This window comes from Phodopus roborovskii, unplaced genomic scaffold, assembly GCF_943737965.1.
Source record: "Phodopus roborovskii unplaced genomic scaffold, PHOROB, whole genome shotgun sequence".
Lineage (NCBI taxonomy): Eukaryota > Metazoa > Chordata > Mammalia > Rodentia > Cricetidae > Phodopus > Phodopus roborovskii.
This window is the reverse complement of record NW_026125059.1, coordinates 721519-747664: the sequence shown is the minus strand read 5'-3', so window position 1 is coordinate 747664 and position 26146 is coordinate 721519. Positions and strand designations below refer to the sequence as shown.

The following is a 26146-nucleotide window of genomic DNA, read 5'->3' as shown; positions in this document are numbered from 1 at the left end:
GAAGTGAAATAAACCCTTTCTCCCTTAAATTGCACTTTTGTCAGGGTATTTTATAACAGTAACAACAACAAAATCTAAGACAGTCCCACTTAGGCTTCAGACTGGGTCACTGACAGTTTTCCCAGAGGCTCTGAAAATGGACATGAGCACAGCATGGCGGACTAAAGTGCTCCTTGGCTGGGTGTGGTCACACATACCTGTAAGACCAGTCTTCAGGAAGCTAAGCAAAAAAGGATCCCAAGATAGAGGTCAGTGTGGATTACAGAGTGAGATCCTATCTCACTCAGGGCTGACCAGATGGCTAGGGGAGTAAAAGCACCTTTGCTGACATTGACAACCACCAGACTAGGAGGATGCAGGGAAGAAGTAGGGAGGTGTCAGAAGACTAGCAAGCAGACAAGAGAAAAGCAAGATGGGTATGCCATACTGAGAAAAGGTACCAAGCCATGTGGCAAAGCATAGATAAGAAATATGGATTAATTTAATGTAAGAGTTAGCTAGTAATAAGCCTGAGCTATATTGGCTCAGCATTTATAATTAATATTTTGTCTGTGTGTCAGTTATTTGGGAACTGGCAGGCAGGAAAGAAAAGTCTGCTTACACTGGATAGCAAACCCAGGCCCTTCTTCATACCCACTTTCTACTTTTTAAAATAGAGTGTTTATTTTTATTTTAGGTTTGTGACTATGTATGTATGTATGTATGTATGTATGTATGTATGTATGTATGTATGTATGTATATGCTTCATTTGGGTGCCTGGTGCTCACAGAGGCCAGAAGAGGCCATCAGATCTTCAGGAACTGGAGTTACAAATGGTTATAAACTACAATGTGGTTGCTGGGAGACAAACTTAGGTCTTTGAAAAAGCAGCAAGTGCCCTTAACCACTGAATCATCTCTCCAGCTCCTTGTTTTTACTTTTTGAGACAAGGTCTCACCAAATTTTCCAGGCTTGGTGTTACCAGAGACTACAAAAAAATATTTTTAATGTGCTAAAGAATATATCTGATCTTTGTGAGTTTGAGGCCAGACTAGTGAATTCCAGAGCAGCCAAGGCTACACCAAGAAACCCTGTCTTAAAAAATTAAAAAAGAAAAAAAAAAAAGAAAAGAAAGAAAAAAAAATGGCCAACTGTGGTGATGAATCATTTATGATTTATTAAAGCTTGCTTGAAGATTCAGAAAGCAAAGCCAACCACAAGCCATAGAAGCCAGGCACACACCTTTAATCCCAGCAACCAGAAGCTAGAATGTGGAGTCGGGATTAAGAGGTAGATGGATCAGTCTACAAGAGAATTATAGCTCACACCTTTAATCTCAGCACTAGAGGGGTATAGAAGACAGGAGCAAGGAGTCAGTATCAGGCATTCATTCTTCAGCTACACTGAAGACAGGAACATTTATTCTCCAGCCACGCTGAGGACAGACAACAGGATCAGCCCATTCAGCCTGAGGTTCTGGTAAGAGCTAGTGGCTCAATACTTTGCTTTTCTATTCTTCAGCTTTAAGTTTGAACCCCAATATCAGTCACTGGGTCTTTTATTTGTGTTATAGCCAACCAGACTTAGCGGTATACACCGTAATCCCAACATTCTGAACACTAAGGCAAGGGAATCACCATGAGTTTTAGGTCAGCCTGAGCTAAAAAATAAGATCCTGTCTCAAAAAGAAAAATAGAAAAAATGAAGGAAAGACTGATGGATGGGCAAGCTACCCACCCAAGTATGTATAACAGGGCCATCCAGGGACTGAGCAGGTAAAGGCACCTGCCACCAAATCTGATGACCTGAGATGGATACCTATGACCTACGTAGTAGAAGGAAAGAACTGACTTCCTCAAGTTGTCCTCTGACTTCAACACAGGCAACACACACACTTTTGAAAAATTAGCAAACAAATAAATATGCATAACAAGGGCCAGAGATTAGTGAAGTACTTGCCTAGAATGCACAAGGTCCTGGTTTTTGGTCCCAGCACCTTATAAATCAGGTATAGTAGCACATGCCTGTAATCATGGCATTCAGGAGGTAGAGAGAGACAGAAAGAGCAATAGTTTAAGGAAATCCTTGGCTACATAGGGCATTCAAGGTCAGCCTACATTACACAAGACCCTGTCTCAATTCACACTCCCCCTCTCAGGTACAGACCAGACAGGTGGTCTGGACTAAACACACGATGCCCCTCAATATGGACTACGGCAGATGTGAGTTACATTTCAGGGAAAACAAAACCAAATTACACTTGTATTATAGCTGAAAGCAAAACCTGGAACACTGATATGCAAATAGATATAGGAGAACTAATACCAAAAGGGTGGAGAACAGCTGTGTGGTGGGTATTTGCCATGACCTTGGGCTATCTGGTCTGATGGAGGTGGTGCTTCTCGCCTGCCTACATGACCTCTTAAAAAGGAAGGAGGGAGGGGGTAGACCAGATCAGACATCATGAAGCAGAGTGTGATCAGTCCCTAACTTTTTAAGACCTCTGCAACTGGATTTACCATATCCTATATTTGTGAGTGTATTTTCCCTTTTTTATATCTTAATAAATCCTTGATACTCCTTAAACAGATGCACGTGGATTTCTCACTAAAACTGGCACACAATGTGAGACCAATCCCCAGCCCAAGTGTCCTCCCAGCCTCTGTGACTATTGGTGCACGCCCCACACCCCACATTTGGATCCCTGAGACAGGATCCCTGCCCCACTGCTTCCTCCCCTACACCTCAGTTCAACTCATCCAGCCTGCTGCTCAGCCAAATGTCCTGACTCCCTGCCTCATTAATCGGCTAAGACTCACCCTATAGGCTTGGCACTCGGTACATTGACCTAGCTTCTTATTTAGATGAAAAGGGGACTGGGCTTATTCCACCCTGATGCCAGCCTGTGGTGTGAGGCTAGTAGCTGTCCCCCTCCCCCCACGAACCCTGTTGAATCCCAGCAATCAGGAGGCAGAGGCACATGGATAAGTTCATGGCCAGACTGGTCTACAAAGTGAGTCCTAGAACAAGGAGAGCTAGGGCTATTATACAGAGAAACCCTGTCCTGAAAAAAACCTATTAAAAAAAAAAAAAAGGAAAAAAAAAAGGAGTGAGGAAGGGCTCTGTACAAGTAGCCTTTTTGCTATTCCTTGTAATGGGACCTCATTCTTTTAGGAAGGGCTAGGGCTAAAAGACATAAAACAAACAAAACCATGTATTACTCAGTAGAAGCCACACCCTGTAGGATCTTCCTTTTTGACACTAGGGAGAAGGTAAACTATGAAAACAATAGTTTCGGGAGGGGGGAGATCAACAGTGGAGTACAGACTCTCTTGGGTATTGAAGTTATTCTCCACAATTCTAAAAGGGTCTTCAGAGTTAGGATCAGGTTCCACAGGAAACCAACTATAAACTGTGGGCTCTGAATGGTATGTCAGTATAGGCTTATCAGCTACAGCAGAGAGTCTGTGGCGTTTCCCAGGGAGAGAGAAGCTGGGAAAGGAGAGAAACATATGGGAATTGTTACTGTGATAAACTTCTTGTTGCTAAGATACAGTCCATAGGAGTAAAGGAGTAAAGAAGTCAAAGCCACAGGAGCATGAGGCAGCTGATCACACTGCATGAGTCAAGTAGAGAAAAATGGTGGCGCTCTGCTCCCTTATTTAGTGCAAGACCCTAACCCATGAAATAGTGACACTTCCTCCAGAGGTTTGTTTCTTAAGTGATTCTAGATCCTGTCAAGTAGATATTAAACACCAAAAGGAATTCTGTGCCTTCCTCTCAAATTTGCCATAAACCTACACTACCTACAAATTAAGGTACTGATTTTTTTTTAAGATTTATTTATTATGTATACAGTGTTTCACCTACATGTATGTCTGCACGTCAAAAGAAGGCACCAGATCTCATTACAGATGGTTGTGAGCCACCATATAGTTGCTGGGAATTGAACTCAGGACCTCTGGAAAACAGCCTGTGTCTTAACCGCTGAGCCATCTTTCTAGCCCCCAAATTTACAAATCTTGATTCTAATAAGAACTTGCAATCAGAATATAGAAACAAAAAGAAAACAAACTACCCAGTTTCAAAAATGAGTGAAAGATTGGGATAAACATGTTTTCATGAAGACATAAGGATGGGAAATAAACATATAAAAAATACTCTACGTGGGCTAGGAATAAAACTCCACTGGTGGAGCCTGTGAAAGTAATGAGTTCCATCTCAGCACATTGTAAAACTGGGTGTGGTAGGAAGTAGAGGCAAAAAGACCAGAAGAAACAGAAACTCAAGGTCATTGGAACCTAAAAAGCAAGTTTCAGGCCAGCCTAGGGCATGGGAGAGGCTGTCTTTTTTTTTTTTGGGGGGGGGGTATTTCAAGACAGGGTTTCTCTCCTGTTTTACCTCTGGCTGTCCTGGAACTTACTCTGTAGACCAGGCTGGCCTTGAATACACAGGGATCTGCTTGCATCTGCCTCCTGAGCTCTGGGATTAAAGGCATGCACCATCATGCTTAGGCCTGAGGTTGGGGGGGGGGAAAAAAAAAAAAAGACTGGACAACAGGCCAAGGGGAAATGTTCACTAAAGCCTTGATGATGCATTTCCACACCTACAAACTAGCTTTAAAAAGACAATATCAAGAAGTTGCCCGTGGGGGTTGTAGAGATCGCTCAGCCGTTAGGAGTACTTAATGTTCTTGCAGAGGACTTGGGTTCAGTTCCTAGCACTCATTCATATCAGGTGGTTCACAACTGTCTGTATTCCAGCTCCAGGTAATCTGACACCCTCTTATGGCACCCTCAGGCAGCACACACACATAAATAAATCTTTAGAAAAAAAGAAGTTGATAATGCTAACTTTTGGAGCAACTGAAGATGTGGAGGAACAAAATTCTCATACTTCTCCTAAAAACACTAAATGAGCCAATTACTCTCAAAAATAACAAGCATTGTTGAAAATGGAAAGAATGAAAAACCCTTCAAAAAATTAGGAGACAAATTTGTCCAAGTTAAACACAGAGTTACTATAGAACTGGGCATTCTACATTGGAGTACTTTGAAAATAAGGACTAAAACACATATACTGATGTGCATATTAGTACTATTTACAGCAGCCCAAACTGAAAACAACCCAAATGGCCAACATGACTGGACAACAAACAGAATGTAGCACACAGGTACAATAGAATATTATTCTGCCTTAATATGAAGTAAAATCATGATTCCACTACATGGAAAAGCTTTGAAAATAATACTTGACATGAAAGAAACCACATACAAAATGACAATAAGAGTCAAATTTGTAGACAGAATGTAGAAGAGACAGAGTTCATTAAGAGTGGGGTAGGAGAAGTGGAAAGCTACTATTTAATGGGTACAGAGCTTTAATTTGGGATGATGAACAAGTTCTGGAAAAGATGCATGTACAGTAAGTAGTGTGGCTGCTTAAAGCCACTTAAAGATAGTAACTTTTATGTTATATGTATTTTGTCACAATAAAAGCTTTTTTAATATGGAACCTGAAAGGTGGTTCATCGGATAAAAAAATTTCTATACAATCCTGAAAAATCTGAGTTTGATCTTCAACTCCCATAGTGGAAGGAGAGAACCGACTCCCAAAAGTTGTCCTGTGACTTAAACATATGCACTACAATATGTATCATGTATACATACACACCATATGTAATAATAAAAATGGGAAGTTTTTCCTGGTAGATGGACCAAGCTTCAGGGGATTGCCCCATACCTAGCAGTATATAGAGAGCACAAACTGGAGTCAATAACGTATTAAATATTTTTAAAGGACACAAAGCTAGGGTGAATATGACCAAAATACACTATATGTATTTATTAAATTCTCAAAAATTTAATAAAGATATTTTTAAATGAAAAGTTATTTTCTTTAGAAGAACTCATGTGTCCAATGTGACACATTCGTATAATCTCTGCACTTGAGGTAGAAGCAAGATCAGGAATTCAAGATCATCCTTTGATATATAGGAATTCAAGACCACCTACACTACATGAGATCTTGTCTTTAAAAAAAAAATTGTAATGCTATTATAATACAACAATTCCATTAGGACTACATATAGGCTAGAAGACTGAGACCATAAATACTTGCTTAGGTGCTGAAGAGATGGGTCAGGGTTAGGAGCATTTCTTGATCTTACAGAGTTTGGTTCCCAATACCCATGCCTGGTCTGGAATGTTCTCTTTTGATGAGCATGCACATGCACACACAGAGATAGATAGATAGACAGATAGAACAAAAAAAAAATCTTTAAAAAAATAAATGAATAGCCAGGTGGTGGTGGCACATGCCTTTAATCCCAGCATTCAGGAGACAGAGGCAGGTGGATCTTTGTGAGTTTGAGGTGAGCCTGGTCTACAGAGCTAGTTCTAGGACAGCTTCCAAAGCAATACAGAGAAACCCTGTCTCAAAAAACAAAAATAAAATAAAAAATAAATGAATAAATAAAACCTTGCTGGCCATAGTATCACACACCTTTAATCCTTTGGGAGGGATTTTTTAAAAAGAATTTGAAAGGCAGAGGCTGGCAGATCTTTGTGAATTCAAGGCCAGCCTGGTCTACATAGGGAGTTCCAGGACAGCCAGGGCTACACAGGGGAGCCCTATCTGGAAAAAAACAAAAATACTTTGTTAGAAAAAAAACCAAAAACTTTTGTGTGGGTGTGGTTTTTCAAGACAGGATTTCTCTGTGTATCCCTGCCTATTTGGAATTTGCTCTGTAGATCAGGCTGGCTTTGAAACCAGGAGATCCACCTGTCTCTGCCTCCAGAGTGCTGGGATTAAAGGCATGAGCCACCACACCCAGCTCAAAATGTGTTGTTTAACACTTACTTATTTGTGTGTAAGAGTACATGTTTGTTTCAAAGAGCATGGAGCTCAGAGAACAAGTTGGTGGAAATAATTCTCTCTTCCCACTTTGAGGGTTCTCAGGAATCAAACACACATTGTCAGGCTTAACAGTAAAAGCCCTTTCCTGATGATCTCTGGCCTCAGAATTTTCTCTCTCTTTTTAAGACAGGGCCTCACTATTTAGTTCTTCCTGAGCTAGGTGGAACTCACTATGTAAACCAAGCCGGCCTTGAACTCTCAGAGATCTGCCTGTCTCTGCCTCTCCAATTAAAAGTGTGTGAGCTATCAAGCCTGGACCAGAACTTGATTTTTATAACTGTTAATGACTAGCACTCACCTAGCAGCAAGTGTGTCCAAGGACAGACTCCAGCCTCTACAATGAAGCCTTTGGTGATATAACCAACTAACCAAACAGCCAGTCACACACATCTCCTTAGAAAGCTCAAACTCTTTGTTAAATTATATATCCAGCCCTTATATCCCCAGCACTTTTTCTTTACAGAAAGGATCTGTTATGTTACCTAAGTTTGCCTCAAACCTGTGTGACCCTCCTGCCTCAGCCTTTTGAGTGCTGGAATCACTGATGTGCACCACCACCACACCTGGCTCCAAGCCTCAGCACTTGAAGACTCTTTATGAATTTCTGCTGGGGAGAGTAATGCAAGTTTTCTGGTTCTCCTAGTTTATTTCCTCCCTGCAAACATGGCAATCAATGATTTTGGTTCTGGGCAGGACCTGGATCTCTGGAGGATTCCCAAGGGCCAAAGGGAAGTAAAGATTACGCCTTCTGAGCTACCAATCACCAACATCCAGTCCCTGTATTACCCCTGACCCAAAGATCCAAGGAACCAGGAAATATGTGCTAAAAGCAAGGACTATGGCAAGGAAACATTCACAAAGAAAAAGAAGAAACTAGGGGCTATTTTCCAAAACAATCACAAGCTGGTAAGAATGAGCCACACCACAGAGGATTTGGCTGAGTTAAGAGTAAGAAGGAAAATCACTCTGAGCCAAATCCACAAGAAAACACGTTGATTTTTTTTTCCTTCAGAGAACACACAACACATATGTAGGATATATCTTGCTGTGTTGTTTGGGGGAGAGCACAGACGATGAATGCAGGAGCACATGTGTCGCGTTGCTTGGACACAGGTCAGATGTATTGGCCCTCAACTTCCACTCTGTTCAGAACAGGACCTCTTTGTTTTCACACCTTCATATGCTAGGCTCGCATGTGAATTTCTCAGGATTCTGCTCCACTTCCCATTGCCCTGCAATGGGCTAGGATTACAGACATTCTGCTGTATGTCCAGCTTTTACGTGAGTTCTGGGGATCTGAACTTAAGTTCTCACACTTGCAAAGCAAGCATTTTTACCCACTGAGCCATTTCCCCAGCCCCAAAAGGACAGATCTAAGCACAGGATACTACGGATACTAATAATTAGAAACAATGGATAAGGCAGCACTTCTCTTTATTGATTAAAAAGGTATAGAAAATGAGTAATGGAGAGGAGGGAAAAAAGCTGGTAAGAACAAGGGGAGGGAAAAGAAGTACTAAAAACAAAAAAAAAACAAAAAAAGAAGAAGAAATATGTTCAGTGTCACAGTACTTGTGAAGCCCTGCATGAGGCTATTAAGTTCCAATCCTAACACTGACAAAAAAAATTTCAGAATATCATTTACCATTTATCCTCAGGTTAGGCCAATCCAGATCCTTAGGGACGACCTTCTCCAGCAGGAAAGCTATAAGGGACCAATGTACAATTCAGAAACAGGCAGACTTCCTGTTTCTGAAACGAAGTTTCTCAGTAATGTAAAAGACCTTTAAACAAGCCTCAACACTTTAAATTTTTTTTTTTTTTTTTTTTTTTTTTTTTTGGTTTCTCTCTATGTAGCCTTGATTGTCCCAGAACTCAATCTGTAGAGCAGGCTAGCCTTGAACTCAAAGATGAACCTGACTATGCCTCCCAAGTGCTGGGATTTAAGGCGTGTGCCACCATCATTAGGCTTTAAATTTCACGTTTAAAAAAAAATTGCATTGAGGGGCTGGAGACATGGTTCACTGGTTAAGGGCACTGGCTCCTCTCCCAGAGGACCCAGGTTCAATTCCCAGCACCCACATGGCAGTTCCCAGCTGTCTGTAACTCCGGTTTCAGGGAACCTGACACCCTCACACAGACATGAATGCAAGCAGAACACCAACGTACATAAAAAAAACAAAGTCACTTAAAATTTTTCATCTAAAAAAATATTGCATTAAATAGGACATTGTGACACACACCTATAATCCCAACACTAAGGAGGCTGACAAAGGACTGTTGCATGTTTCAATTCAGCCATATCTACATAGTAGCATGATCCTATCACAAAACTGTATGTATGTATGTATGTATGTATGTATGTATATATACACATACATACATATATATATATATTCCTATAATTCCAGCACAAACAAAGATCCTGGATTAGTTCCAGGCCAGTCTTAGGTTTTTTTGTTTGAGGCAGGGTTTCTCTATACTGGATCAGTAGAACAGGCTGGCCTTGAACTCAGAGATCCACCTGCCTCAGGCTCCCAGTGAGAAAGACAATAAGAGGGAAAAGGCTGGGAAGGAGGAGGGCAGGGACCAGCAAACTTCACCATATGGCAGGCCTAATCAATGTTAGTTTGTCCCCTAGCACTGAAGGGACACCTAAATATCCTCTCTTCCCAGTTGATACCTACCCGGTGGTGGTGGTGGTGCATGCCTTTAATCCCAGCATTTGGGAGGCAGAAGCAAGCAGATCTCTGTGAGTTTAAGGCCAACCTAGTCTATAAATCAAGTTTTAGGGCAATACAGAGAAACCCTGCCTCAGAAAGAAAAACAACAACAAAAAAATGTGTCCATTTATGTCCTAGGTCTGAATTTGTTTTCCTTGGAGCTCTGAATCTCTTTCTGAGGCACACACATTACTTCTTTGCATTCTACACATGTCTGAACAGTATGTATGTATGTATGTATGTATGTATGTATGTATGTATGTATGTGTACTTCAGGGTATCTTCCCAAAAAGTTTTACATACCCCCATGGGGGGAAAAAACAACAAGCTAAGCAGGCAGCCATGCATTTAATGTTAACTTAGTAAGAATAATGTGACTGAAACTGTTGTATTTGACATGTTTGCAAGAAAGAGAACCGGTTCAGCAAAAGAAGTTACCAACTAAGTAATAGCTAAAGATGTACCCAATCATGACTAAAAATGGGCCGAACCGATTCGGTTCCCACCTACAAGATTATCCATTCAACTCCTACCGATGAGTTCCCACCGACCACACACATCTACAGATAGGTCCCTGATGCAGTTCCCACCAACCAACGGTCCACAGTGACGTGGCGGCTCATGGGTCTCTGTGCATTCTGTTCCGAGCCAAGGCGTCCATCAATAAAGGGGTCACCCAAGGGTGTACACCGGGACGAATCCCCACCCTCCCTCAGGGCCCCGATCCCTTTGGCGCCCGCCGAAGGATCCCAAGCCACACCACTCCCGCCTCCCCCCCACACCCCGCCGTCCCTTCCCGCCCCGGCTTCCACTGACGCTCCGACCCAGCCTCCAGCCCAGCCAAGATGGACGCCGGAAGCACAGCCGCCTTCGCGAGCCCTCTCGCCAGGCGCCCGCGCCCGCCCGCCCGCCCGCCTGACGCCGCCGCGCCTGACGCCGCCGCCGCCCTCGCGCGCCCGCCGCCCCTCCCCCGACCTCCCCTCCCCCCGCCGTAACGTCCTGACGCTCCGCAGGGACCCCTGACTGGACGGCGGCGCGTGAGCGGCGCGAGAAGCTTCGCCGCGGGGGTGCGCGGGCACGCCGAAGCCGCTTACCTGGGCCCACACCGGCCTGCTCTGGCGCCCGGCTGTGACGGGTGCGGCGGCGGGTGGTGGCGGTGGCGGCCGCAGGCTTCGCTCCTTGTTGGGGATTCGGCGGCGGCGGCGGCGGCGGCGGCGGCGCGGGCGCGCGCTTCCTAGTGACGCAGACACCAAGGCCGCGCACGCACGTGTCGGGCGGGTTAGGAGACTTATTTGGCGCCCGGCGCGGAAGCGGATGGCGTGGTGAAATAGGGCCCGAAGGGCCCTGGCGCGCCTGCGTGTGTGGCCCTGCCTCTGTGCAGTGGTTAGGTGTCCGTGGCTCACGCTCAAGTTGGCGTCGTTTGGTTTGTAGTCCGCCTGTGGGCTCCACCAGGGAACGGTGCCTCCCAGGTGTGTGCTCTGCAACCCAACCTGAACCATCGAGTGTGGGCGTTCTTGCCCGTTTTGGGCAGAATCGTGTTTTCTTTTTTGAAATGGAAGGCTTTGCGAATTTGCTCATTGCGAAGCGGGGTTTTCTTGCGGTTGACGAACAGGCCATTGCAGCCGGTAGTCCAAACAGGCAGGAACTCGCTAGTAGACTAGGCTGACCTGGAACTTAGATCTGCCTGCCATCCGAGTTCTGAGATTCAAGGCGTGCGCTGTCATGCCTGGCCCACTATTCTAAAATTTTAAATGAAAGTTAATAAAAGCTAAGTGTATCGGGTATTTTGGAGCTATAAAAGTCTCATAGAGTGTCTTGGATGCCAAGAATTGCGGCTTTTATTTTTTTCTAACTTGGGAAAGGTCTAGTATTTAAAATATCTGGATTTTCCAGAAGCATCCCCTGCCAAAATTGCAGTTGAGAGCCAAAGACAAGCAGTTCTTGTGTGGTTCAAAGGTAACAAACAGCAATAGGCCCTTGCGACCTGAGCAGTGTTTATCTTGGCCCTGCTGGAGCCTGGCCACCCTGTTAGACACTGTGGTCTTGGCAATAGAAAACAAACAAACAAAAAAAACCTTTCTTTCCCAAACACCCCATGCTTCCTGCAGGCTGAGATAGCCAATTCTAAGCACCAGGCCAGCTCTCCTAAACTGTCAGTGTGGTCATCAGAGTTCAATCAAAGTTTCAGAACCCCTGCTCTGCCTGTTTTAGAGTCTTCAGAGAATTGCGCTTTCATTCTGAAATGATTTTGGTTATTAATGTGATAAATATGCAAGTTTGTCACTGCATAAGTAAATGCTACTGAAGTTAAAGGGTAAGGCTAGAGAAGAGGTAGAAAGGAGATCAAGGCCCACATGAGCCTTAGTGAGTGGGTTTTGCTGCTAGCAGTAGGTGAGTAGAATGAACTGGTACCTAGTCTGAGCATTTGTTCAGGGGAGCTGAAGAATAGAGTAAAAGATACCACCTTAATTGAAGGTAAACCTAAGCTCTTCCTGCAGGATCTAGCAGATGTAAAAATCAGCTTTTCCCACCTGCTCAGACTCAGCTTCTAATCACCAATGCCTGAAATCAGTCCTGCTGTGGGCAACCCTCATCTGAGCAGAGCCCATCGTATCTGGAGGAAATGAAGGGTATTATCAGCTGGTACTGAGTTGTGTCCATGACCCTCTCATCCCACCCCCGTTTATTTATCAAACCCTAACTCCCTACATACATAGGACGTAGGGGTTTGAGGAGGTTATAGGTGCCATGTCTGAGGCAGAAAGCAGTTCTTAATCTTGGACTGCCAGCCTATAGAACTGGGAGTGATCTAAGCCAATATTAAATGAGTTCTCAGCAATAAAGGAAATATTCCCAAAACAGATAGGCCTTCCCAGGGAATAGAGTAGCTAGAAAACTCCACCTGCCAGAGCTTAATCCATGTGAGCACCAGCACATGATAAGAATGTTGCACACAGAACAGGAGACTGTGTAGGTTCAATACTTCATAAGTAAACGGGAGACAGGACAGTTCCCCCTACAGTGGAGTTTTGATTAATAAATGTAATAGGAAATGGAAGAAAACAGCATTACTTTGTGGCAGACAAAATCCACTCCATCATTTTGAAAATTAATGGAGGGCTAGAGAGATGGCTCAGTGGTTAAGAGCACTGGCTCCTCTTCCAGAGATCTCAAGTTCAATTTCCAGCACCCACATGGTGGCTCACAACCATCTGTAATGGGATCTGATTCTCTCTTCCTGTGTGCATGAGGACAGGTCACTCAAATACATAAGATAAATATTAAGAAATTTAATGGAGGTTTGAGGTAAAACAAGTTCTCAAGATGTCTCCCTTAAAATACTTTCTATTACTACTATTTAAAAAAAAAAAATTACTGAGCTAGGTAGGGGCAGCTCACATCTTTGATCCCAGCACTCAGGAGGCAGAAGCAGGTAGATTTCAATGAGTCAAGGCCAGCCTGGTCTACAGATCGAGTTCCAGAACAGCCAAGGCTATGCAGAGAAACCCTTTCTCAAAGAACAAACAAGCAACAAGCAAAAATCTCCACCTCAAATTTAGTGCTTTAAAGGTACAGCTTAGGTCAGAAGTATCACATACCTGTAGTCCCCACACTTAGGAGACAGAGAAAGCAATTGAGAGGTAAGTGGCAATTTGGGTTCCTTAACAAGACCCTGTCTCAAGCAAACATATAACATGAGTTTATTCTCTTACTTCTCTGAAGACCAGAATTGAAGCCCAACCCAGTTCATTGAGCTGAAACCCACGTGCTACAGGGCTGGTGCCTTCTGGATGAAGCAAAGGGGAGCCATTTTCTGCCACCCATGGCTTCCAGAAGGACTTGGTTTGTGACCTTTCATCTTTAAAGTTAGCTTTCCTGCCTCCCTTACCTGTAGACTGAGAGATAAGCTAACCTTGAGTCTGTCTGAGGGCCTAGGAAAAGGCACTGTCAGAGGTCTTGATCATGCCTACTGGCCAGGCAATGTCAATGGACTGGGTTACAGCCTGGTGCTGGGAGGAGGGTATATAAGGCTCTCTCCATTGCAGAATAAATGAGTCGGCTGTTTGTTTTTTTACCTGACTCCCAGTGTCTGTGCTGTTGATGCCCTGTCTTCTCAACCCATCCTCTGAGGGAGCCATTAGGACCCAGCAACACCTTACCTACTTTTTTAGTTTTGCTCTTTTTGTTTTTTGAGATAGGGGTTCTCCTTGTAGTCCTGGCTCTCCTGGAACTTGATCTGTAGACCAGACTGGCCTTGAACTTACAGAGATCTGCCTGCTTTACTTCCTGAGTGCTAGCATTAAAGGCAAGAGCCACCCCTTCCCTGCTCCCTTGCCTACTTTTAAAGACCCTTGTGAGTATATTGGACCCATCTGGATAAAGCCTAACCCCCCCACACACACACACACACTTTAAAGACATTGAACTAGGTAGCCAGCCTAGACTACAGAGCAAGTTCCAGGACAGCCAAAACTGTTAAAACAGAGAAACCCTAGGGTCAGTGACCTGGTAGCTTGGTTGGTTTGATGTTAACATAGCTAGAATTATTTGAGAAGAGGGACTCTTAAGTTGAGAAAATGCCTGTGTAAGATTTGCCTGTAGGCTAGTCTATAGTGCATTTACTTGACTAATGATTGATTGATATGGATCCATCCCATAGATGGAAGGGAGTACGATGCCATGCCTGGAGTGGCCTCCTTCATTGTAGATAAGGAAACAGGCTGAACAAGCCAATCAGCAGCATTCCTTCATGACTCTGCTTCAGTTCTCCAGCCCCTGCCCTCACTTCCCTCGATGTTGTACTATGACCTGAGAGGTGGAAGCTGAAATAAATTCTTCCCTCTTCAGGTTGCTTTGGCCATGTTGTTTTAGCACAGCAGTAAAAACCCTAACCAAGATACCTGGGAACCTTTCTATCTACTTCTTTAATTCCCCTTTGTACATAACCAAATATATTCACATACCCCATGGATGAAAACATGGACCTCTTGTGGGGTGATAATTCTGTCTTCCCAAAACTTATAAACCATAAAAGGAAAGATAGTGATTTTTTTTTCCAAGACAGGGTTTCTCTGTGTAACAGCTCTGGCTGTCCTGGCACTCATTCTGTAGACCAACCAGACTGGCCTCAAACTCACAGAAACCCACTTGCCTCTTCCTCCAGAGTACTGGGATTAAAGATGTGTGCCACCGTGCCCTGCTCAATAAAATACTTATACTTTTAAAAAATTAAATATAATAGTAAGTGAAATAGTCTCAAAACAATGTTCACTCCTTCATGAATTGTCCCTTGCAGAGCCACTTCCCACTCTTGACTTCTAAATATTAATTGCTAAATAATCTTCCTGTAGATTTAACAAAACTCAACACATCTGGTGAGCTTTAGAGTGTATAGGTACCTGTAAGTTAGTGGTTAACTTACAGAAAAGTAATGTGTCTAAAGAAACTAGCCTCAGGAGATGTAGTGTAGGTCTACTATGATATTCTAGCCAAAGTAATAAAAAAAAAAGGGGGGGGGTGGAGGAGACACACAATGGATGAAGAAGACACTGCTCAGAGTATAGCTTTTCTGCCCAGTGTCCAATCATACTTCCTTTCCTTCTCTGTAACAGTGCCTCCATCCACTTAAGTTCTCCAGGATGATCTCTTTGAGGGATGTTTAAGCAGGAGAGGCCCTGAGCCAGGTGTTCTGCTTTTGGTAAGGAATTCCAGGACAGATATGGGAGCAGTGACCAGGGAATTCTTCCTCTTCCAGCATCTGAATCTGCAGGCAGCTGGTCCTAAAGAACCTCCCACCCCCAAGAACTACTACTTTCTCACACCTGGCCACACCTGCCAGTGAGTGAGGTAAAATTCCATTGTCCAGGATCATTCCTGGATCAGAGCACAGAAAAGGGGGTTAGGAAGCAGTGTCCCAAGGGGTTATAAAACCCCTGAGGGGGAGGGGCATTGAGACAGGCTCCACAGAATGCCTCAGCTAAGGCATTGCAAACAGCATGGACCTCTGAGACAATAGAAACAGTAGGAGATGTCCACACTGCCCATAACTCTCCAAAACACAGAAGCTCCTGGGCTCTTGGTGGAGAATACCTACTCCAAACCAACTCAGGTGAGATGCTCTACCACAGCCCTTGTACAATGACTTTAGGCTGTAAGTTTGGCCTAGGGTGCCACTGGACGTGTGACCTCAGGACTCCTGTGAAACCACATTAGGATGCCATGACTCTCACTCTTCAGCTCTAGTGTGCTCTGCAGCACACAGGCTCCAGGGCTGGCCACAATGACAGAGAAGGACCAAACTTCTCTGGGGCCCTCGGTCGTTCTGTGCCCTCTATAGAATCTCTCCACAATGTTTCCCATAAAATTACAAGCAGATGCCGATGACTGCTCTTGCAGAAGCTGGGAGTCTGAGAACACAGTCTGAGAACCTCAATGAGAATCCACACATTTGGGGTTGGAGAGATGGCTCAGGAATTAACACTGATATCCTGGCTTTTCCCTTTCCGGGGGTCCTGGGCAACCTGGCCCTGTTCCTGCTCCCGACTCCTCCCCTTCTCTGGCAGGTGGTTTCTCCTCTGCACCAGCCCTCTCCTGGGCCTGTGCCTTCCTTCTACTTAGGGAACCTTCCTTTCCTGGTTTCGGGGCCTCTCTAATCCCTGGGTTCTCTCCCCGCCCTGGGATCACTCTTCTCCAGGTGACTTTTTTTCACCCCTGGATCCTCGCTACAGCTCAAAGGCTCTCAGCGGTTACATGACTACTTTGTGCATGCTTTAAGTGGTTACATGCAGAGGCCACACAGAACTGGGCCAATGGCAGCCCCATGATTTTAGTTTCAATGGCCTCAACTGCTGAGCCTTGTTCTAAACTGCTCTCTCTACCTTTTTAAGCACTTCCCTCCTGTTCTTTTTCTTTCCATTTCTGCTCCCAATCGGTTAACACCTACTCCTCCCTTTTCTAATAAACTCCATGTGGATCTATTGGGTTTGGTGGATCATGTTTCATCACCCAAAGCTGCAGCAAAGAACAACAATTAAGAGCACTGCCTGGTCCTCCAGAGGTCCTGAGTTCAATTCCCAGAAACCACATGGTGGCTCACAACCATATGTAATGAAGTCTGGTGCCCTCTTCTGGCCTGCAGGGATACATGCAGGCAGACCACTGTATACATAATGAATACATCTTAAAAAAAAGAATCCACACATTTGTGCCACTAGATTTATTAAGGTTGCCAACACATCCACTAAGAGGGCCACCAAGAGAGCCCCAGCTGCACCTGGCCTGGTGTCTGAACTAGGGAAGTCCTTTAGGGAGAGCCCAAAGTCAGACACATTATAAGGACTGGACAGTTCGGAGTGTGGGAAGAGAAGCAGGATGCTTGGGGTGCAGGGAAGCGGGTAGGAGCAGGAACAAAATTTGCATCTAGACAGAACTGAACAAAACAAGAACAAAACCCGAAAGTGATCTTGTCGCCGCTGGGTCCAATGCTCCTTAGCCAGACATCTCCTCCCGCTGCTCCTTGTTCCTGCGCACCTCAGCAGCATGCAGCTCCTGGGAAGACAGGCGGAAAAGCCCTGAGGAGCGGCCAAGGGTAAGGGTGTCCCAGGGAATTTAGCGCTAGAGTCGCAGTGCTTAGGGATCAGATCAAGAGATTGGGCATTTGACCCCTAGCGTAAACAAGCTCCATCCTTTCTTGGAGTTGAGACCCATGAGGATGGGAATTCCTTTAAAGTGCTTCATAATTAATTTAACCATATATTACTGTGATTGTTAAATGTATCTCTCTAGGACCAGGTCCTGGGCCTGATTCCAACGTTGAGGTGCTCAACCAAAAAAGAAAGAAAAGAAAATCTAGAAAGACATTATTAGGAGCACCCCCCTTCTTCACTCAGTGTACCGCCAGATCCCACACCCAATAATGATCACGTCGCCGCCAACACCATCGTCCCCAACCCAGCACCCACCTTTTCGCGCAGCCGCTCGCGCAGTGCTGCCAGGTGAGCCTCGCGTATCTCCTTGCTCAGCTCCATCTTGTAGTTGAGCTTCTCCTCAGCCAGGCGGCTAAAGTTATTGTTTTCTTCCAGCGCCTTGTGCAGCACCTCGCGCTCATGCTCACGCCGCTCTGCCAGCTGCTTCAGCACCTGAGCCTCCTGCGTCTGCGCAGAGCCAGGAGTTAGTGAATAGCAACTGGGACCCATCCTGAGCCAAGGCCCGACTACGTGCCTCCCCTGCCAGGACATGGACCCAGAGCTGTTCTCCTGGTCTGGGAGCCAAGGAGGGTGGGAGGGAATGGAGTTTCTGTGGCAAAGGGTCCTCTCTGCCCCACCTCTGTTCCCAGCTTAATGATACTATGAGCTTGGGGACCTTACACTATCCTGCATTCCATCCCAGTTTCCCCGAAAACCCTGCTTGCCAGCAGGCCACTCCAGCACCAGGTGAACGGCACGCAGTGGCTTGCTTTGTGCTACCCTTAGCCACAGCCTCCTTGTTGGACCGAGAACTCCCACGCCCACAAATGTTGAAGAATCGATAAATTCTGAATCCTGAGTTATGGTGGCTTCTCCAGACCTCCCCAGTACCCCAGCAGGTACTGATGTAGCAAGATCAGCTAAGCCCTAGCCCCTCAACAAAGGGATGTGTCCACAGGGAACTGGAAAGGGACACTGTGGTGCTACACTGCCCTACCCTGCTGGGAAAAGGAATGTCTGGTGACTGCTGGGATAATGGATAATGAGGAGAGCCAGGATCCCTGAGGGATTCGCTTCTGGCCTAGGCTGCCTCCTGAACGATGCTGGGCACACATGGGTACATCAGTTTTCACGATAAAGTTGCTGAGCCTGAGTCTTACTATGTGCTACTGTGAATGCCCGCTTGTCCAGTGGGAGTTGCCTCTCCGATCTCAATCCTAGAACAAATCTTGTTCTCTGTGTTTCAGTTTCGAAGGGGCTGGTGTGAGGAGGGGCCAGGAGCCCCATTCATAGCTCCCAGGGCCCCACTGCACTACCTAACCAGATGTGAGACCTTTTCTTCTCACTCTTCTGCTTTGAAAGGGGTGCTAGCCTCCACTGTATGTCCCCAAGGCTCCTCCTGACCTTCATCTGCCATGATCAAAGTAGAGGTCCCCCTCAAGAACGTGGTTCCTGTTGCCCTGTGTTTGTCACCATCTCCACACCATCTTTTTCTCATCCCAAGTCCTGCACGACCCAGCCAAATGCCCTGATCAAGCAAAAGGCGTGGTCAGAGATGCCAAGTGTAGGTGGAGAGTCCTTGCCTTCCTCCGCTCCTCGGCTGCCTCCAGCCGCTTCTGCAGCTCCTCCAGGGAAGCATCCTTCCTCTTGGGGGGAGAGGAGAGCACAGGGCTCTCTGGAGATAGGTCAGAAGGAGACTTGAGGATGACCTCGAAGCTCTGGCCAGAGGCCCGCTTGTCCAGCTGTTTCACTTCCATATCTGCAGGGCAAGACCAGAAGGGGACTTAATGAGACCTAGCCAGAAGATACAGACGGTATGAGAGGCTTTCTCCAGCACACACCCCAACAATGGCTGAGAAGGGGGTCATGTTGCTCAGGTAGTACTCTTGAGCATGGGTCCCTCCTCCCAGAATGACTCTCTGCAGCAGCCAGCCAGGCCACAGCATTACCAGAGATCAAGAGAAATGAGAAGTAAGGCGGTCATACCCTAGCTGAGCAAGGCTAGCAGCTGTGTGGATACACTCACCTCCATACTGGTAGATGGTGTTGGGGTGAGGCTGTGAGTAGAAGCAGGAGCAGATGAGTGACAGCACAGACAGCTCCTTCATCTTCTCCTTGTAGGCTGTGGATATGAAGTCAAAGTGAGCAGGTACTATGACGGTCCTGATGTTTCTTTTTTGTTTGTTTTTTGTGACAGGGTTTCTCTGTATTGCATTGGAGGCTGTCCTGGAACTCGCTCTGTAGACCAGGCTGGCCTCAAACTCACAGACATCCGCCTGCCTTTGCCTCCCAAGTGCTGGGATTAAAGGTGTGTGCCACCAGCACCCGGCTATCCTGATGTTTCTATATCTCCCTTTTCTTCATTGCTTTTTATCTATGTGCATATTTATTTTGTTTTGTTTTGTGACTGGGCCTTAAACTCTCTATATGGCCAAGAATGACCTTGAACTCCTTATCCTTTTGCCGAAGGCTGGATGTATAGGTGTGCACCACCATGCTTATTTTGAGACAGTCTTGTTACATAGCCCATTCTGTCCTAGAACTCATTATGAACACCAGGCTGGTTTTTTTTTTTTAACTCATGTTCCCCAAAACTAGGATTACAGATGTACACTACTGTGGTGCCTGACCTGTCTTTTTCTCTTATACCTTTTGTATGTTTCTTTATTCCTGCTGTGGTCTGAATATTCCCTTCCCATGATAGGAGGTGAACAGGTCATAAACTTGCAAATTGGAGTAAAACCTTGTCTGAAATAAGAAAATCAAAGCAGTTTTGGGTTTTGTTTTGTTTTGTGCAGACTCCTGAATGAGGTTAATGACCTTGCTGCACTGGGATTCCTACTGATCCTTCAGCTCTGCCAACAAGTGAGGTCACACCTATGAATGAAGAAGCACCCTTCACTAGACAAGCAAACCTAGTGGTGCCTTGACTTTGAACTTCTAATCTATAGAGAAATAAATAACTACTTTTTAGAACACCCAGCCTAAAGGTATTTTTTTTTTTTTGATTAGTCTGAACAAACTATAACACTTCTGTCAGGGTCTCTGTTCTCTGTCTTTTTTACTTGTGTCCTTTTCCTTCTGGATTTTTGCTTGTTTGTTTTGTTTTTCTTTTTTAAACAGGGTTTTACTCCAATCCAGGCCGGCCACCAATTCCCAATAATCTTCCTGCTTCAGCTTCCTGTGTTAAAATTACAAACATAAGCCACTACACCCAGCTTTGAGTCTTTCTGTATCTCTGGTTACAGGTGTTCAAACTGTTTCCTTATGTGATCGAATCTTTCTGTGATTACTTGTAACATTGTATCTTTGGGTTTTTGTTTGTTGTTTAACACAAGGTCTCACTATATAGTTTTGGTTTACCTGGGACTCCATATGGAGCCTGAAACTCACAGAAATCTGCTTGTCTCTACTACCATTCTCATGACCAGGACAAGTACAATTGAAGGGAACCCTCCCTGTGGCCCTCCCTTTCATTCTTGCCTCCCTCCCTTCTTCCCTTTTCCCCCTTCTTCAAAGATTTGCTCTTTGCTCATTGCTCAAAATGGCCTTGAACTCTCTGGTTCAAGCGATCCTCCTGCTCCCCAACTCCCAAATAGCTGAGACTTCCACCTGTAGGGCTTTTCCGTCTCTGACTTGTAAATGTAGCTATAAACTTGCTTCTTAGACACTACCTCCACATTTACCTCTCTGAGGTGAATCTTTGGTCTTTCCAGACATCCACTCATTGCCATTTCAGTAGGCTTAGAGCCAAGGTTCCACCAAGGAAAAAGACAAACCCATGCTTCCTTCCAGACAAGTGTCCACCATATAGTGTCCCTGATACCCAACCAGAATGGGAGGCAAACCTGATACTATGACTCTGACCCCAGAATGTGAAGAAAAAAAAAAGAGATGCTCACTTTATTTTATTTTATTTTATTTTATCATTATTATTATTTGTGTGTGTGTGTGTGTGATTTGTTTTTTTTTTGGGGGGGGAGGGGTTTGTTTTTTGAGACAACGTTTTCCTGTGTAGCTCTGGCTATCCTGGAACTTGCTCTGTAAACTAGGCTGGCCTTGAACTCATGGAGATCTGCCTGCCTCTGCTTCCCAAATGCTGGGATTAAAGGCATGCACCACCACCACCTGGAGAGAGACTTACTTTTTTATTTTGGTTTTTTGAGACAGGGTTTCTCTGTGTAGCTTTGGAGCCTGTAGCCCAGGCTGGACTCAAACTCACAGAGATCTGCCTGCCTCTGCCTCCTGATTGCTGGGACTAAAGGTGTGTGCCACCACCTCCCGGCTAGACTTACTTTTAAAATGAAAATAATCTTACTGTTGTGGGTCCATTCATTTGTGAACTAGCTCCTTGGAGACTACTGTCTTGGTAAAGTCCAATAACCCTGCAAGTCCAGTACAGTTACTTCATCCCACAGGGACAATGCTAGGTCTTGGCCTAGTTGGATGGCATTAGCAACATTTATTGAAATGCAATTCTACATGTTCTTCCTCCCATTCTGTCAATTCCCAAAGTCTGGTAGGCTCTGAGACTCAGACCTAGGTCTCTAGATAGACACAAGAAGAAAGAGGAATAGGGACTGGAGAGATGACTCAGTGGTTAAGAGCATTGTCTGCTCTTCCAGAGGTTTTGAGTTCAATTCCCATTACAACCATCTGTAATGAGATTGGTGCCCTCTTCTGGCCTGCAGGCATACATGCAGGCAGAACACTGTATACATAATGAATAAATGTTTAAAAGAAGAAAAAGAGGAATAGGAGGAAGACAAGTGGGGGGGGTAGGGAAGGAGAAGGGGGAGGAAAAGGAAGAAGACTGTTTCTGTATCTGATTAGGGGACAGACAAGAGGAACTTGGACAAGCATTTATTTAGGCCAGAAACTCTTGGTCAAGTTTTACCCAATAATTTTTAGAAATTGAGTTGGTCTAGGCTGTGGTGGCATATGCCTTTAATCCCAACATTAGAGATGCAGAGGCAGGTGGACCTATGGGTTCAAGGCCAGCCTAGTCTATAGAGTGAGTTCTAGGACAGACAGGACTACACAGGTAAGGGGGGGGGGATTGGCATAGAATTAAGGATATGGGGTAGAAATATTCAGATGTTTCATGGTAAGTTTTGTCCTCCCATAACAAGAACAGAGAACGATGTTTTAAATTTTCTAATAATGCAGATTTATTTGCAAGTAGCATGGAACCCAAGAGACAGCAGAAAGGGCAGAAAGAAACCCCTGGAGTGGATAAGTCAAGTCAGAAGAATCTGGGAAGGAGGAAAAGAGAGAAAGGCAGAGAGGGAAAGGCCTCAAAGGGGACTTCATGCTTTTTTTTTTTTTAATTTTATATGTATGGGTGCCTATTTTTTTCTGCATGTACATCTGTATACCACATTTGTTCCTGGTGCCCATAGAAGTCAAAAGAAAGAACTCAGATCCCCTGAGACTGGGGATACAGAGGTTTGTGAGAGGTGCTGAGAATCAAACCTATGTCCTCTGGAAGATCGGTCAGTGCTATTAAGCTCTGAGTGATCTCTCCAACCCCTTGCCTTGTTTTTTCTTCTCTTCTTCCTCTCCCCTCCATCCTTCTTTCCTTCCTCCTTTCTTTTCCTTCCTTCCTTTCTTTCTTTCTTTCTTTTGTATTTTAAAGGCAAGGTATAATGTAGCCTAAGCTGACTTTGTACTCACTATGTAGCAAAGCCTGTCCTTGAACTCCTGATCATCTTGCCTCCACTTTCTGAGTGTACCATGCCTAGCCAAGTTTTGTCTTTTTCATAAACAACATCTACTCATGTATTTGAGCTATGAAAAGTTAATCCAACAAAGGAGATAGAGGGGCATGTTCCAGGTCATGTGGTGAGGAGCTAGAGGATTTAAGAGAATAACAGCAACAAGTCAGTAGATATCTGTGCTTCTAGAGGAGGTCAGTCTTGTGCTCAGGAGACAGGAGAGCAGGAGTAAAAGAGAGTCTGAGTTTGCTAGCACCCACCTCTCTGCCAATGCTAGTATTTCATATTACCCTTTCTCATCTTGTATCCAAACCCCTGACAGACTGTCCTCAGAGGTCAGGCCAGGAACCTGGGGCCTGACAGTTGCTCAAAGGCCATTTCTGCAGGAGCCTGTAACACCACAGGGAAAGGACTGTAGGTTTGTAGCAGATAACATCAAGTTTAAGAACCAGTACCAAGAGGCTGTCTTCCAGATAGCTATTACTTCAGCACAGGGGGAGGCTGGGAGGGATTCCGGGAGCAATACCAGCCCGGGGAAGGTGTGAGCATCTACAGAGAAGGGTAGGGTGCTGTCCACCTGTCAGAGATCCCTGAAGTCAAAGCCTGGAAAATAAGTGTTCAACTGGCACGTGAGGTACCATATTGTAGCTGTAGTCAGGGGTACAGTGTCTGCTGGCAGTGAACGTTCCTTGGTATGGTTTCTCTCAGTCTGATAGGCAGTGAGGAACTTTCTTCCCAGAAGACAGATCTTCAAGGAGCAAATAGACATGTGACTACAGGCAGGGCCTGCTGTATGATCTGGCTGCAGGAAGGTGAGCATGTTGGAGAGGGCAGGGTAACTGATGAGGAGCTGGTACTTCAGAGGCAATAAGCAAGAGGAAGAAGACCTTACCTAGGGCTAATGGAGATATGGGCCAGATCTGGCTATAGCACAAAGCTGAGGTTGGGTTCATGTTTTTGGAGCTGGAGCTTAAAGGGTCTTTTACACACGTGGTCCCCTCTTAGGATGATACTGAAATTCTCTGGACGTGAGGGGTGGGCTCAGGGCAGGATAGCGTGATGGGTGGAGTTTGTACCTAGGACCAAAGCCAAGTAGTGGGGGAACCACACGTTGACCTATTTGACTGCCGAGATCAGCCTCTTGGGCTGAAGGAATGAAAAGGCAGAAAGAGCATGTGGTTCTTAGAGGAAACCAAGGTCAGGAGGTGGGGAATCAAGTGTCCTGCAGTCTCGAGCACCCAGAAGAAAAAAAAAAAAAAAAAAAAAAAAAGACGAAGCCCTGCTGGGGCTGGGGACTGGGCGGGGCTCCAGTGTGGGAGGGGCTGTTCAGCTTTAGGTTCTCTCAGGTCAGGAACCGAAGCCCCGCAACTACCCCGGAGCCTAGTATCCTCTAGGTATCCTCCCCTCCCGTTTCCGTTTCAACCCTCTATGCAGTGTGAGGTGTAGGAGACTCCCTACGAAAGCAGACCCCCACCACACCCCGGAAAGGTTTGGAAATGCAACACTCCTCCACTTACACCCAGTGGCGCAAAGGGCGGAGGTTTTTCTGGCTGGAGCAGGTGGCCCTAGATTCGCAGAAGGTGGACCCCAGCTGCAGCGGTCACAGAGGGGAATGGAGGTGGGGAAGCCACGCTTGTTGCAGGCTCAAGCCTCCCTCCGAGTGCTGTTGAAAGGTCCCCTCCTGTGTTCCCGCGCCCCTCCCCCCACTTCTCAGGGACTGAGGTCCAGGCTTCTGCTGAAGGTCCCACCTCCCCCTCGATTCCCTATGAAGACTCAATGGCACTGAAATCCAAGGTCGCTGGAGCCTTAGGGGACCTCCTAGCTCCACTGCAGGCACTTTTTATGCGCAGGCAAGAATCCGCAGAGCCACTCTGCCGCAGCCGCACCTTGGCCCCATACCCCGGCGCCCGAAGGGGCGATGAGCCCGGGAACCCTACTTCACGCAATGGTGCTTAGGGCGCGGCTCCTACCCCACGTCCGACTGCTGCTCCTCCCGCACTTGAGTCCCCTCCCGCCCTAGAGGGTTCCGGACCCCCGTTCTTCCGGAGCTAGCCCAGCTTGCCATGCACAAGGTTCAACACAGGAAAATGGAGTCAGTAACTTGTTTCTGCATCAGGCAAGGCCTCTGCTTAAACAATGGCTTCTGCTCAGACCCACCGCTGACCCACGATTCCCCCAGGCCCCGGAGCCCTACCAGAAACGGTGCTGGCCATGGTGCTGGCGGCGGCTGGGGCTGCGGAGGCCGGAGGGATACGGGCGGCGTCTGGGAGCTGCAGTCGGCGAATGCTGCAATGCTGTGGAGGGGAGGGAGGAAGGGCGGGCGCGGCAGGAGGGGGAGGGAGAGAGGGATGGATGGAGGGAGAGGGGGTGGAAGGAAGGGGAGGGGAAAGGAAGAAAAAGGAAAGGAGAGAGGAGAGAGGAAAGGGTGGAAGACAGACAGACTAACCCAGAGACAGACAGACAGACAGACAGTGAACGAAAAACCAAGGACAACAACTATCAAAGGGAAGACAGTGAGATGAGAGCAAAGGATATAGCAAAAAGCCCGTGTTTCATCTGCAGGCAACGGTGGATGACACTTCTGTAATATGGCTTTGTGTGACTTGGAGAATATGGAGACAAGACGTATCCCCCACAACAGGCGGGGGGGGGGTGAAGGATCAAGGCTAGTGTGGGCTTGTTCCATAGTCAGGGTAGGTGACAGAGGCTGCTGGAGGCTGGATGACCACTAAGCCCCTGTCTGTGCTGAAAGGAGGGGATTCCTGCTTTGCAAGGGGTGATACTGGCTTGCAAGAATATCTGAGGTACTCTGTGTTCAGGGAATGAGCAGGTTCTGGTTAAATAGGGGGGAATGATGAGGTCTATGATTGATGTGACCTCAAGTCAGGTTCTAGCACCAGCTCTGACATTCTCTATTTGATGGATTAAGAGTTTCTAGCCTCTCTGGGCCTTTGCTTCTTTAGTGTAAGATGAAGCCAAAATGCCAGATCCCAGAAAATGTAAAAGAGGTATGCCAGAGCTGAGTGTATACGTGTAGTTTTGTTCTAGTATCATTTCTGTGGTGATCAAATTCTCTGATCATGGGCTGGGTGTGGCAGTGCATGCCTTTAGTTCCAGCATTTG

At 46.0% G+C, this 26146-nt stretch overlaps 1 protein-coding gene and 1 long non-coding RNA gene across 2 annotated transcripts; one reads left to right on the top strand and one right to left on the bottom strand.

The window, feature by feature from the left end:
• Positions 1–10618: 10618 nt before the first annotated feature.
• Positions 10619–14316, top strand: LOC127225168 (uncharacterized). The gene is made up of 3 exons (XR_007834768.1): positions 10619–10943; positions 13345–13464; positions 14282–14316. It is a non-coding gene; the product is annotated as an uncharacterized LOC127225168 (long non-coding RNA).
• A 2506-nt stretch (positions 14317–16822) lies between these two features.
• On the bottom strand, positions 16823–25380 carry Stmn3 (stathmin 3). Its single transcript, XM_051184503.1, has 5 exons — positions 25218–25380; positions 19333–19428; positions 18890–19065; positions 17583–17774; positions 16823–17169 (listed from the first exon to the last, which is right to left on the bottom strand). Exons 1-5 carry the CDS (start codon positions 25234–25236, stop codon positions 17110–17112), a joined length of 543 nt encoding a protein of 180 aa, XP_051040460.1. The 5' UTR covers positions 25237–25380; the 3' UTR covers positions 16823–17109.
• Positions 25381–26146: the final 766 nt, after the last annotated feature.